Here is a 14,176-nt window from a genome sequence, read left to right as displayed (position 1 = left end):
CTACAACTGCAACTTCATCTTCTGACCTCTTAAACCGTTCCAAAACGCAGCTGCGTTAACCACTTTCTTACCCGGCAGCTGAACTTCCAAGACCTTACAGTTATAAAACTAACATCAGACACAATCTTAACACACAATCAATATTTAACTTAAGTTTCATTATGCATTTTCTAAAAAAACCGCTCACCTCAAGAGCTGTGTGCTGGCCACATGGTATGATCAATGACCCTTTCCTGAAAATAACCTCATCATCTTCACTACTTTTAACATCATCACCACGATAAACCCGAGACGTGATAACTTTAAGCTCAAGCTCACTGCGTTTATCACTCTTCTCATCAATTACAAGAATTCTAGCTCGGGTTCCGGGCCAACCTGCAAAAGCCCGCACCTAAAAGGTTGTATGTCATGATAACCAACTTCAACTAGCCAAATTGTATGTAAAATTAAAAGTATACCTTGTTATGTAGAGTTAAAGCGTCTTGGTCAAAGAATAACCATGACTCCTCTTGACTTATCTGCATCAAACAAAAATAATATAAACTCATGATATAAATGTTGGCGTGAATGATTAAACTATTATATACCTTTGGCGCTAGAGTAGCCTTTGAGTCATCTTGTAGTTTGGCTTTTATACTTGCAGACCCATCAAATATAGACGGGAGCTCTTGAAGTAGAAGTTTAGAACCTTGTGCAAATAACAGATCAAGCAATTCGGGAGCCTTCACGCAAATATAGCATTCGCTTATTATAAATTGTTAAAAGTAATATCAAAGAAGAAATTGTATACCTTAATGTTGTCATCTATTTCCATTTTTTCGCATGCAATAATGGGCCCCGCATCGAGAGCCCGGACAGTGAATGCTAATGATACACCAGTCTCTTTAACTCCATCCTGATAATTTTTGTAATTAGCTTACGGTGTCATAAAAGTTGTACTGAATATTTAAAAATTTATGAACACAAAATGAACCTGCAATGCTCTCTGAACAGGAGCTGCTCCACGGTATAAAGGCAGCAGGCTCGGATGTATATTAACAGTCCCTAAGAATATTAAGAAATAAGAGTTCAATGGATATTTAGTTTAAATAAAATTAGAAAATGTGATAGACAGAACACCAACCTAATGATGGAATCTTTAAAAACTTGGTTGGTAATATATTTCCGTAAGCTGCTGTGATGCAAAGTTCTGGCTCAAGTGCACTAAAATCAGACAAAAATGATTCCTGCATGACGGTCAAATAAAAACTTCAAGAGTCAATTTTATGTGAATTATTTTAATTTAAATGCATAGCGTGTTCAACATCTTTTAAACTAATATGGTACAAAAAGTATGACAATGAAGATTGAATAATCAACAAGAAGGTCTTTGTTTTGCTTTTGGAATACTCGTAACATGTTGTAATTGCGAACTGAAAAACATGGTTAATACATCTTGACGGTGAATTATTATTGTTAACAAATAACTGTTTAATTAGAAAGTCGATGGTTTATATGAAGATGTTTACTGAAATCATGACACTTCATTTAGTGTAGATATGAATGATTAATATTTTTATATGTGTATGCTACTAATGCCAAATTGCCAATGTATTATTAACTTTGAACCTTTTGCAAAGTGTACACAATATATTCGTCCGTCAACTAAATTGCAAAACCATGGAAACTATTAACTTATAATTTAATAAGTTTGAGTTTGTAAGCACATTGAAACTTATAATTTAAGGAATACACGATTGACCGATGAAAAACACTTTAACATAACTGATAACTAAAGATATGAAATCAGTAAATGTTACCTCAGAGGCTTTAAGAGGTGTGAAAATAAGATGTGCAGGAAAACCTCTATCAAGAGCATGCTGTGCAACAGGAGACGGTAAAACCTTTCTTCCGCGGTCTCGTCCGGAAGGCGGCTGAGTAACAATAGCTGCAACCTAATTTACAAACTAATATTCAAGCTGCTGATATGCAATTGCAATCTGAACTTGAAATGTGTTTTTAACAAATGAAATTGAAACATTATTATTAAGTAAGTACCTCAAATAGGGAATTAGAGGCGGATGATGCATCTATAAGAGTCTCCAGAACAGAAGCAGAAACCTAATATGCAAATTATTAATATTAAACCACAATTCAGAAATTACCACCCACTGGATTTTGCATATATATTATTATTATTGTAGGGAGGTTACCGACGGAGAGCCTAAAAAGACGAGTTTTTTCTTCCTGGTAGAAGCAGGAGGAGGCGTGAGAGTAGCAAAGACGGCGGCAGGAGGAGTTGCCGAACAGCAAAAACGACGGAGAATTAGTGACGAAGATGATGACAAATGCCGCATTTTGTTTTTGTTTTGTGGCGATTAATATCGTGTCTCGCCGTCGGCTTTCAACTCCGTCACCGGATTAGATGGGTTTTTCTCCTTTCTTTTTCTCCTTATTCAGTCACAAGGGCTCAAAAGTCATTTTCCATTTCTATGTATTAGGACTTTTTCTTAAATCAAGTTATATTTAATAGAAAATGATCTGTAGATCTGTATAATGTAGTCGATGTTCACTGAGCTTATAGTGAAGTGGTCGAGTGATAAAGATAAAGAAAAGACTTCGTGTTTTATGTGACCTAAGTTCGATTTATGTCGTCATCATTTAGTTTCGACTGCATCAGGTGATGATGAAAGACTAGACGAGTATGTGGTATTTACTAGTTGAATCCTTGAACTAAACAATAACGAGTTTTATCTCACCGCAATGTCGTGTCTTCGGGCGAGTGTTCACAGGCGTTAGCCTTAGGTGAGGGTTTTCCTCGGATCGGGAGGCGAGTGTATCCCAATGTGATGAATTTAACTAGTAGCACATTTGGAGGATTCGCTAACCGTTCAAAGAAAATATTGCAGTCGATGGATCCTATCCCCGAGTTTAAATCTCGATCGGTCAGATGGCGTAGCTTAGGTGGAATAAAAAGTAAAAGGAAAATTAGCTTAGGTGTATGATTTTTGTCGGTAGCGTGTGATGTCACTTCAATTATTGTACACATCGTATGTCATCTATTATATGATATAAATATAGTGTTTAATGATTAACTATTATAACACTCATACAACCCCGTATGATCAAACAACCCTAATGTGATGTGCAGTTGGAATGTCGTTGGCGTCCATTTAATTTTTCCATAGTTAAAACGGTTAAAGAAACTTTACCCTTACTATAGGTTCATGCCACCTTATAAAATATTTATTTATTATTATAAATACATTTTTTTTTTGCATTTCTGTGGGTACTATGTAAACACACATGACACATGTGACCCCGTTATTTCAATTGTCTCAACTTTTAAACAAACATTTATATTTTAGTCATTCTAGTTAAAATAGGTGTATAGCCATGTAGCTTCCATTTTAATGGCCGTATAATCATGTTAATGGGCAATTAAAGTGTTAAAAACCCATACAACCATGTAAATGGTCATTTGACTTTTAGGTATTACCTTTAAGTGTGAAACAATTGGAGTGTATTCGTTTGGTCCAGAGCTCCCAAAACCCCATATTTGAAGAAGACGTAAATGTTTGATTTGTAAATGTATACACCCTTTCATAAGTCTTCCGCTACCTTTTTTTGGGAATTGGGTACATATATTTATCAAAATAGTCAATTATCTTATACATTCCCCAAAAAGAGTATATAAAATACCGATAATACAGAATTAAGCTAAAATCATCACCATACAAAACAACAGGAAATACCAAAGGTTTTGAAATATACCATATGAATATAAAAAGAATCTAATCTATATATTCCAAAAACTTCACAAATACCTTCAGAAATTATATATGTTCCACTATAAAATAACAAACTAAAACTTAGAGCATATCATTTTCAATATAATCCTACTACATACATTTCCTAAATCCAAGAAAAAAAGAAAAAGAAAAGAAAGAGCAAAGTCTTCTGTATACCATAGTACCTGTCTTCAAATAACAAGCTGACCATCTTTCTTTCAAAAAGAAAAAAATATATTAAAAAACACCCTTGTTTTTAATTTTTCTTATATGTATAGTGTTTATTTTAGCATATCTTTACATGACTTATGGTTTGACTGCAACAAAAATAACATAGTAAAATGGTGACAAGTAAATATTGGTGTCAAACTTCACCTAAATCTGAAGTGTTCCATATACAAACCTCCAAATTCAACTCCCCAGCTGAATTAAGATACCCAAAAGGTACCAAAAGAAAATCAGATTGAGGAACACCTTCAACCCGACCCGGTAAAGTCTGTGTGTGTGACTTCATTTTTAATGAGCTATCTCCCCTTTCTGATATTAAACAATACGGAAACCGTTCATTACTGTTGCTTAGGCCAATACAGGTTACCATAACCGTATGGCCAATATTTTCAGTCCCTTTATTTAGTAAAAACAGAACACCGTCTTCTTCTGCTTGAAGAACAAGAAACGTTTCATCCATGCCTAATGATACGGGTAAGGGTGAATTATATTGAAAACGTCTTCCAGAATCCCAATGTTTGGCGGTGAAATGATCTGATAATTCTTGAAATAAACCCGTGAAGTTGCAGTTTAAAAGAGGGCATGTGGATTGGCCTGTGTATATGCCTCTATTTTCATTAGAATTTGTGTTTGAATATTCTAACGGGGTTTTGTAGCTGTAGTTATCGATTCGGAGAGGTGGTGCGTTATCGTTTTTGTACGTAAATGGTACATTATCCTGCAGTAACTATGAATCATTCGTCGGATATTATTTTATATTTAAACGAACGTAAAAATATTATTTAATTTGGTTACCAGGCTGTCCTCTTGTCGAACTAGAGTACCACGGTTAACTCTAGCAGCCACTTCTCTTAACGGCACCACATCAGCATGATCACGATCTTTTAACAAGCCTAAACCGAGACCTCTATCCTTGCAAATCACCTGAACGATGATGTATCAAGTGATTAGTTTTTCAATGTACTTAAGTTTTTGCTACACACTTTTGTTCTGGCATTAATTATGAGTACATACAACAATTTTATTAAAATAATAAGAGTAAAGTTTGGTTTTCGTTCCTAAAGGTTTGCCCATTTTAACTACTTGAGTAACGATGCCATTTTCTTGTCACATTGTGGCCCGTGGTTTCAAAATTTTAACCCTTTTCGTCCTTTCAACTAACTCTTTTAGATTGTTTATGTTAAGTGAAGGGCATTTCAGAACACCTAATGAACTATTTCTGACTGAAATGCCCTTCTACTTAACAGAAAAAATTGCCAGAGTTAGTGGAAAAGACAAAAAGGTTTAAATTTTAAAACCACAGACAAGGTACTCAAGTAGTCAAAATGGGACTCGGTGACGAAAACCGAACTCACTCTTAACAATAATAATTTAAACTATGGGCGCCTTTCAACCGGTTCCCCTTCTAAACAACCTTTTTTTTTTATTTCACATGTTAGACATAAAATACAACCCAAATCCACTAATTAATAACTAAACAGATTGAAATTGCCACCTCTAAATTACATATGACACGCAATTAACATGTAACCATATGAAAAAGATAACTTATATCCCAAATGTTCAACTTACCTCTCCAGATCCATAACCACCAAGCTCTTTCTCCTGTTTCTCTCTCTCAGAAATCGCTTCTTCGGTCCACGATGATAAACACGGAAGAACAACCGGGCCCGGTTCATATATTCCTCCAATAGCAACACTCTCATAGTAAAATATCTGCAAACATCCAACATTTCCAAACATTAAAAACACACCCACCAAATCACTTTAAAATGTATTACAGTTCACCTGAAGAAACAGAAGACAACCACCAACCGCCCGTTGTTTCCCTTGACGGTAACGAGACACCTCCCTAACTAACCTATCAAGCAAAAACTTTGCCCAGTTGTATTCATGAATAGAATCCATATCCGTCAAAAGATGAAGAAACGAAGGGCTAACATCTAGTCTTGCAGTTGGGCACAAAAGTGTCCCCAAAACATAAAGCAAAAATGCTCTTTTGAAATCATCTCCCGCTTCTGGTTGCCCCAATCTTTCTTCAAGAAACCGAACCGAAATCCCTCGGTTTGAAGCGTTGTATTTTTGGCGCAACTCTGCAACCAAGTCATCCGGACCCGAGTTGACCACGTCTTTACCAGTAGCAGGTAAACCCATTACAAGCTCAACATCGTGAGGGTATAAAGGTATTCTTTCACCACATATCTCTAAGCTTCGCCTTATGGTGTTAAATCTTTCTAACAACCATAAACATAAACTACGCCTTAGAGTCCTACATTTGAGGTCAAGAAGACTACCAAATCCCATGCTTTTCACGGCTTCTTTTTGGTCATCTGTGAAGTGTTTTAACACATTGACTAAACGACAAGGAGAACACCGAGTGACTAAGTTGGCCTGCATCACAAAACCCTTAAGTAAAAAGTATAGAAGTGAAGTTCATAACTTTACTTGAGACACATTATTATCACCTGCTTTCTAGGTTTAGGTTCACGGGCCGGAGCAGAACTCAAGTAGTCGTCCCATACTTCACGTGCCCGTTTTGTGTATTTTGATTTGTCTTCAAGTGACATCACTTTCCAAGCATCCGAGGCTGCTCTTGTTGCCTAAAAGATAAAAAAAAAGCCAATTTCAAATATCATTTGTTGAAACATGATTACATAATTAAAATCTCAGTCATGAAACTTACAACTTTCAAGCCAGATGATTCAGGATGTGAAGCACTATACTCCTTAATAAACTCTCGGCTAGAACACCATTCACAATAACACGCCATCAAACACAAAGATCAAAAGCTAACACAACATAATGCAATTATGAAAAAACAATATTATATTTATTAGTTGTTATTACCTAAAATGTACCCAAGAGCAAGCGGGACGGGGCGTACCGCCTTGCTTCTTCTTCTTCTTACCCCTTCTGCTTCCTTCAATCTCAACACCTGCCAATTCTTTTCTCTTCCCAGTCAGGGAATCGGTTTCACTAGGCACCTAATTAGTGGTATCAGGTATTAAAAACAAAAGGCAATTCAATAGGTGTAATATTATACTTATACATGATAAGCAGCAGCAGCAGCAGCAATTGATCAAATAGATGCATAATTAGACTAATCTATCATCTACTAAACCAATTTAACCTATATTGCAGTTTTAGGAAAGCATGTGCTAGCTGTCAGGACTAATCAATACAAATGCAAAGTATAATTAAGGAGAATATAGGTAAATTGACATCATCTAAAGCATCAATTTTGCAAATTGAATCTGTACCATTGCGGAGAGAATGGCAGGTGGTCCGTCTTGGTCGAAATTGGAAGAGGTATCAGTAACCATGTATTTAATTAGGGTTAGGGTTTAGGTGAATTTGGGGATGGATGGATAATTGAAAACAGAGTTTGAGTTTATTTGTGAGTCTGATCCATCTTCAATTCAATTCAATTCAATTCTTCATGCTACCACTGCACTCACTCGATTGGTCCCAATATTGTGGTACCTTTGGAATGGAAAACATGATACTTATGATTACTTCAGTTTAACCAATGAGATGATTTTGTTTGTTGGAAAAATTCTGAAAATAAGCTTTTGAAAACAAATTTTATATTTTAGGTGTCATTTGCAATAAATGTGTATTATAAACTATTAAATAAGTTTTATTAATCATTTACTCGTCACGACTAAATAAATTTCATGCCTCATAATCAACTCCCACGAGTAATTCACAAGTCCTTTAGTCGCGACGAGGAGATTGTAATGTTAAACTAGTCGCGATGAGTTAACTATTAATAAACTACTCGTGTATGTATTGTAAACCGGGTAAACTAGTCATTGTGAATTACTCGTGGACGTTGATTACGAGGCATGAAACTTATTTAGACGCGACGGGTAAATGATTAGTGAATCTACTCCTTACAATTAGTTTAAGCACATGTGACAAGTTTTAATTAGTTCTACAAACGACTCGTCGGGACTAGTTTATAATACTTATTTTGGAATTTCATGCAAATGACACATAAAACTTGGAATTTGTTTTCATAAACGTTTATTTTCGTATTTTTCCCTTGTTTCTATGTGTTTTATAGATGCTTATGTTTTGATGATTACCGATTAGTAAATTCTTTTTTAAGGATTTTTACTAAACAAGATTGGGATTAAATAATTAATTCTTTTCAAGAACTAGTAACTAGTAATGTAAAAACGTTATGAATTGACAAGGTATTATGTTATCAAGAGTGTTGTTTATATGTTACTTAGCCTACTATATAAGTGTGTTATTTACAATGTTTTACTCTATTTGATTCCAAAAACTTGTGATGAAGGGCTCACGGATTTTCATGGATTTATAAGTATGTTTAATTATATTTTCATAATGAAATTGCACTAGTTTTGACGTTATTTTATTAATCCCGTGAAAATAACGTTAAAAGCGGCGGAAGGTTAATTATGCATCAAGTGGTGGCGTTGATAGCCGAAAGACAAGTGTACATGCGCCAGTCAGTCGGTGTCCCGATGGTTGAGTCTTATGTGTCTTATGTCCAAGGCTTGATGCAAAGCTACTATCAAGCCGAGGGTCTCACCAGAAGCAGCTCTCTATTCCTACGGAGTAGACCCTACCATAGCTTTGCTATTGGTGGAATTTACCGAGTACGATGATGATGATGATGATAATGATGATTTCATTATATTTTCATACATTAGGAGTCTTTGTATCTCATCTATCAAGATTATTCCTTTCAAAATCTATATGATTAAACTTCTAATCCTTTGTAGCGATGTTTAAGGTGGGTCACTACGATAGACATATGTGAACAACATATTGCTATATGAGAGAGAGAGAGAGAGAGAGAGAGAGACAGACGGGGTTTGATGAGATTCCCTATCTATGTTTGTATGTGTTTTATACAAAATTATGTATAAGAAAGATGAAGATGTTGTTACTTGCAACGCTATAAGAAAGATGAGGCCATGAGGGTGTTACTTGCAACACTATAAGAAAGAAACGTAGTGGTGAACTTGAGAGATTGATGAAAGAACATAGTGTACAATGTAGAACAATTAAACAAAGAGAGAAAAATGACGTCTTTAGCATTACTTGTATAATTATTGTAAGCGTAAAAACTACTTTAGGTTGACTTGTATGAGTTCAACTGGTCATTAAACCAACTTGTTCTTGCTTACTCTAGTTAATTGCCTACTATTTAAGTTGAGTTGGTTATATTTCAAGAACTCAACAACGATCACTAGATTACACCTTGAAATAGTTCCTTATTTTACACCAGTTTTTACTTTTAAGGGCAGACACTATACGCGGGTTGTATTGTGTATTGTTCAAATTTATTATGCTAGTAAAGTAATTTGGTTCAAGAGAATGTCAAAACATTGTACCAAATATAACTTAAAGTTCATACGTTTTTAGCATAATAACACCTCACCTTTGCATTGAGTTATACACTTATATAAAGAAATAAACAACTTTAGATACGCAACATTAACCAACAAAAGAAACGATTTTACTTTTTTTAAAGTTGAAACATGTCTTATTTTATGCTTCTTATAATTACAACTTGAAATACTATTTTCATAAAAAATAATTTACAAACCTACCATGAAAGCTCCTGAATCACAAGTATTCCGGTATGCCCACAAACCAAGCAGGTTAAACCCAACTAAACTAAATCGGTCCAACCTTCGGTCTAAACATATATCTAAAACCCTTCGGCCCTAAATCATCGTTACAGCAACAATCACTTGTAAAAAAGAGAAAACACGTCAACCAAACAGGTCAAACCCAAAACCGGTCCAGTCCAGTCTTCTTTCAAAACATAAAAACCAGTCATGGTGCGGTTTTTAGCCCATGGCCGGTCATAAAAACAACCAAAATCACTTATAGAAAAAGAGAAAATAAGAACGATATAAAAATCCAAATGCTAGATTAACATTACTCATCCAGTACTTAAATAGTCAATAAATCCTAAAAAAAAGAAACAAATTCAACACTTCGCATACAAACCATTGTTGTTCACGCGCGTGACACCCTTGTAGCTTTCGTTATGCGAACCTGTAGAGAAAGAGTCCCGTTGTGGAGCACAAAGTCATCATTTGGAACCACTAGGTATTTACTTTTTAGAGCAGGTTCAGACCACTTTGTATATACATCCGGTACACGTCGCATACACAAAGCTTCACTACCGTCCATGTCACCAACAGTCAGTTGATGCACAAAACAAGTTTTCAGCGCAAGTGGGCCCACACAATCAATGCTAAAAGCGCGTTCACCTTCTCTAACTTCTTGATTAAGAATAAAAATGACACTGTCTTGTTGTTCCTGTAAGAAAAAGTGCTTTCGGTCTGTTGTTACATTAACAGAGAAAGTGGTTTCATAGGTGAACCGCGTGGTGCAGCCCGCATGCTGGATGGAAAAATGGAGGTATAAGTTTTTTGAACAACCTGCAAAGGGGCATGACGGGTGTGGGCAAAAGCATGTAACATGTAGACACATTTGTTCGTGCTCGTTTTTTTTACTGTAAGGAGTCATTTCGGTGCACCCGTATCGAGTGTTTCTGCAAGGGACTTTGGCTGATTCAATTACTTTCTCAAGGGCTCTGCAACGATTGTAACCAATCGGCATGCAGCTTGAGGGACACTTTCTGTTCACCTTGGAGCAGCATGACGAACATGCTATGTGCCCGTTTTCACACTACAATGTTAACAGAAAAAAAAATAGAAAAATTAGAATTAATGGTCCTCAAGGCTATATGTTAAGCTTCCCCTTTAACAAAAAGTAATAATGTAATGAAAAAGATAACCGCGCAAAACTAAAGAGTAATTAATGTGCTCATAAAACGGACTGAGGACACGCAACACCTAACACAAAAATGGAAGCATGAAACTCCGTTGTTCATATAAACTGCTATCAAATAATGATAAGTAAAAACCGTTACCATAAGATTCCACTGGTTTTCACTTTACATTATTTGAACGCCAACGTATACCTACAATAAAGTTTCATGGTTTCGTTCTTTCATTAGATGTCCTGTATCCCCCCATTTGTTTTCTGAGCATTCAAAAACAGAAAATAACAAATGATGCACCACAAGATCATAAGGTTTCCCCTTTAACAAAATATAATACTATAATAGAAGATATAACCATGCAAAACTAAAGAGCGGTTAACGTGCTTTGAAAACGAATGAAAGACAAGTCACATCAAGCCCACAAATGGAACCATGAAACTCCGTTTTTCACATACACTCCATTCAAGTAATGAAAAGTAAAAAACAATGACCATTTTGTGGCAAATTGGCAATGGTTTTCACGTTTCATTACTTAAATATAGTTTACATAATCAACCAAGGTTCAATATTCCATTGTTGTGTAAGGTGTACCGTGTCCTCAATCTGTTTTTAAGCACATCTTCTTCTCTGTATGTTTTATGAGCATTCAAAAACAAAAAATCACAACTAATGCACCTCAAGGTCATATGTCAAGCTTCTCCTTTAACAAAAAACAATACCATAATAGAAAACATAACTACGCAAAACAAAAATGTAATTAATATGCTCGGAAAACAACCCGATGACACGTTACACCTAACACCAAAATGCCCAGCGAAACTCCATTCAAAACTTATGTGGATTCTATAAACCCTTAAGATATTGTTCCATCAAACGCAATGCAATAGCATAACTTATCAGTTCAAGTCACTTCATATACGAATTACCTAAACAATTCACATATAAATCGATACGCCATACCTGAAAGACAGGGGCGCACATTGTTTCAAGACAAATCGGGCAATCCAAAACGTCCGGATCAGTGATTACAGGCAGCGGTGCTCCATTAGCATCAGTTGAAGCAGCAGACACATACGATAACCCTCGCCCTCGGTATGCGGCCTTAGATACCGTCATCCGCTCATTTAGCCTCTCTGAAATCGGTACATCATCATCATTATTATTATTACTATTATTATTATTATTATTATTATTATTATTATTAATAATATCCTCATCCTCACTTCCGACTACTTCAACCTCTGGTTCTTCTTCATCTTCATCGTCATATTCATCGGAATCCTGTGGATCGGATTCTACGTCTTCGACGTGAACCAAATCCTCATCTTCATCTTCTTCTTCGTCCACCGGCAGAGCACGAGATTGTGACGGTTGGTCCGATTGAGGCGTTTGGAGGTTGGAGGACCGTCCACGGAGACATCCGACCGGCAGTTTCAGTTTCGACTCTTCTACTACTACTATTGTTGTTGTTTTGAGTTGTGGAGAACATTGAACCTGGTGATTTGTTTTGTTGGTGTTTTAACTGGATTGATTATTATTTTTCACCTTCATTTCCAATTAAGTTAACCCTAGTTGAAGAGGTGTGATGTAATAAAATTTTAATTTACCAAGATAAAAATAAGATACAGGAATGCATATGATGTATGTTTGAATTTTTACATATATATCAAAAACCAACATACTATTCATGAAAAGGTATGTTTTTCTTTGATATGGTCAAAATCAATCATTTTTACCAACTCAACTACAAAACTTACTCAACCTCCCTGTTCCGGCGCCGGTGAATTTCTTCTTTGACCTGGGTGGTTTACGTCTTCGTGACGGCGTTTAATGATGGTGGAGATTGGGCTTCGTTCTTCGATGATGGAGGCGAGTTTTCGTTTTGTCTAACACCTTCAGTACCAATTTCTATGGTCTGTTATTTATTATTGTTGATTGTCGAACAGCAATCGAAACCCTTGCGGAAAATCCCTTTTGTTGTAGTTTTCAAAATCCTAAGACGACATGATTTCGACTGTAATCTGATTAATCTTTGGTGTTATCTTTTTCTGTGGATTTATACAGATGTATTCAACAACATTTATGATCCAATTTCACCGCCAATCAACTACATAAATGCCAATCGAGGTCACCCTCCTCCTTATATCCAGCCGCTTTTTCCTTTTGTAGCTTTGAATGTTAATTTATGTCAATTGATGTTAGAACTTTGTTTCTGCCTCTGTACTTTGTTCACCACTTTTTGCACAAAACATATGCATGTACATATAGCCTTTTCGTGCATTAGCTGCATAATGATTATTTTCTATTCTCTTTATAATCTGGAAGGATTTTAAAGAGTACAAGTGACCCAAATGGTTGTCTGTTGAATCCTCAAATGAGAATGACAATTTAGGAAACGTCATGTTTAATCATTCATCTTAATGCTAACTTATTACCTTTTCATTTGAGCCAGGGAGAAATGTCTATCACCTTTTAATAGAACACATAATTATTACTATATATGCGGTATGAACATTAAACAATGAAGTAGTATAAGTAATAATTTAACAAATGAATCACTCTCACTTAGCGCTTTACAATTTACAACAAATCGAAGATACGTCCAGTTATACATACCAATACGATATATAAAATATAAAAATATTTATGACTAAAACCATGTAAAATTAATTCTCTAATTATATGTTTCAGTTATGTTTTTGTATATATGAGAATAGTTTTGTTACTCAGCAAAAACTTAGCTGTTGGCCTGGTGGCTGGCTTATCAGCATAAACGCATCTACCGGCTTTCTGCCCTTGGTTCGACTCTATCATACTACACAATGCCATGCAGCACCAACATCAAGTTTAAGCCCACCTTTGACAAAACCCTGACCCTTTCACCGCTTCCACATCACTTTTGTTGTTTCCTGATTGTCACTTGAAATCCGAAGCTAGGGTTTTGCAACCACAGGTAATTCCTCATATTAATGCTTTTAGTTTTCGTTATTTAACATTCCTGCTTGGTTGCTTGCGCTGCTGTAATTGACGTTAAGTTTGTTGATTTCTTTGATTTTGTAAGTTCAGTATTGATTGCTTTCCAACAAGAAGTTGCATGCGGTTGACTTATTGATTGGTATTGGAGATGGCGATGCGTGGGCTGGTGACCAGCAGCGCACGTTTTCGCTTTCTTCATAGAACTCTCTTGGTGCTCTTGCATAACCTGTAATTTTGGTACTTAATTTGAAGATTCCAAAGTTTAATATGATGATTTTTTTGGGTGGATTCAGGCCCATGCCCTAAAATCCATGATCTCAAGCTGAAAGAAAGGTATCAAAAGGAACTCTCAAATATTGATAAAACCATTTTATTTTTTTTCTTTATGGGTATGTTTAATTGTTTGTTCAGTTTGCTTCAT

General features: G+C 35.6%; 3 protein-coding genes across 4 annotated transcripts; all 3 read right to left on the bottom strand.

Moving 5' to 3' along the window:
- Positions 1-2,357, bottom strand: LOC143624008 (uncharacterized). The gene is made up of 9 exons (XM_077094769.1): positions 2,193-2,357; positions 2,038-2,100; positions 1,800-1,934; positions 1,124-1,226; positions 974-1,044; positions 791-895; positions 459-722; positions 188-391; positions 1-93 (listed from the first exon to the last, which is right to left on the bottom strand). Exons 1-9 carry the CDS (start codon positions 2,334-2,336, stop codon positions 1-3), a joined length of 1,182 nt encoding a protein of 393 aa, XP_076950884.1. The 5' UTR covers positions 2,337-2,357.
- A 1,646-nt stretch (positions 2,358-4,003) lies between these two features.
- LOC143624053 (uncharacterized) lies at positions 4,004-7,418 on the bottom strand. Of its 2 annotated transcripts, none has more exons than XM_077094803.1 (8): positions 7,259-7,418; positions 6,846-6,982; positions 6,682-6,739; positions 6,464-6,598; positions 5,787-6,389; positions 5,571-5,714; positions 4,794-4,922; positions 4,004-4,725 (listed from the first exon to the last, which is right to left on the bottom strand). In XM_077094803.1, the coding sequence occupies exons 1-8, from the start codon at positions 7,319-7,321 to the stop codon at positions 4,135-4,137; spliced, it is 1,860 nt and encodes a 619-aa protein (XP_076950918.1). In that variant the 5' UTR covers positions 7,322-7,418; the 3' UTR covers positions 4,004-4,134. The 2 variants fall into 2 exon arrangements, with proteins under 2 accessions (XP_076950918.1, XP_076950919.1); XM_077094804.1 differs by having other exon boundaries at positions 4,004-4,716.
- A 2,300-nt stretch (positions 7,419-9,718) lies between these two features.
- LOC143623988 (E3 ubiquitin-protein ligase SINA-like 7) lies at positions 9,719-12,273 on the bottom strand (the record flags this gene model as incomplete). The annotated part of the gene is made up of 2 exons (XM_077094757.1): positions 9,719-10,682; positions 11,740-12,273. Coding segments are annotated over 2 exons (1,212 nt in total), but the record flags the coding sequence as incomplete, so codon positions are not given.
- Between the last annotated feature and the right edge of the window lie 1,903 nt (positions 12,274-14,176).

Source organism: Bidens hawaiensis, unplaced genomic scaffold (genome assembly GCF_021521415.1).
Source record: "Bidens hawaiensis isolate Kalapana, Puna unplaced genomic scaffold, B.hawaiensis_p1.1 tig00003653_1, whole genome shotgun sequence".
Taxonomy (NCBI): Eukaryota; Viridiplantae; Streptophyta; class Magnoliopsida; order Asterales; family Asteraceae; genus Bidens; species Bidens hawaiensis.
This window is presented reverse-complemented; position numbering and strand designations above follow the sequence as displayed.

Coding starts and splice junctions, on each gene's coding strand:
- LOC143624008 (XM_077094769.1), bottom strand. CDS start 2,336: ATGCGGCATTTGTCATCATCTTCGTCACTAATTCTCCGTCGTTTTTGC. Junction 1,045..1,123: donor TTTAAAGATTCCATCATTAG/GTTGGTGTTCTG, acceptor TAATATTCTTAG/GGACTGTTAATATACATCCG. Junction 392..458: donor CTTTAACTCTACATAACAAG/GTATACTTTTAA, acceptor ACAACCTTTTAG/GTGCGGGCTTTTGCAGGTTG.
- LOC143624053 (XM_077094803.1), bottom strand. CDS start 7,321: ATGGTTACTGATACCTCTTCCAATTTCGACCAAGACGGACCACCTGCC. Junction 6,740..6,845: donor TGCTCTTGGGTACATTTTAG/GTAATAACAACT, acceptor ATGGTGTTCTAG/CCGAGAGTTTATTAAGGAGT. Junction 4,923..5,570: donor GTGGTTATGGATCTGGAGAG/GTAAGTTGAACA, acceptor ATCATCGTTCAG/GTGATTTGCAAGGATAGAGG.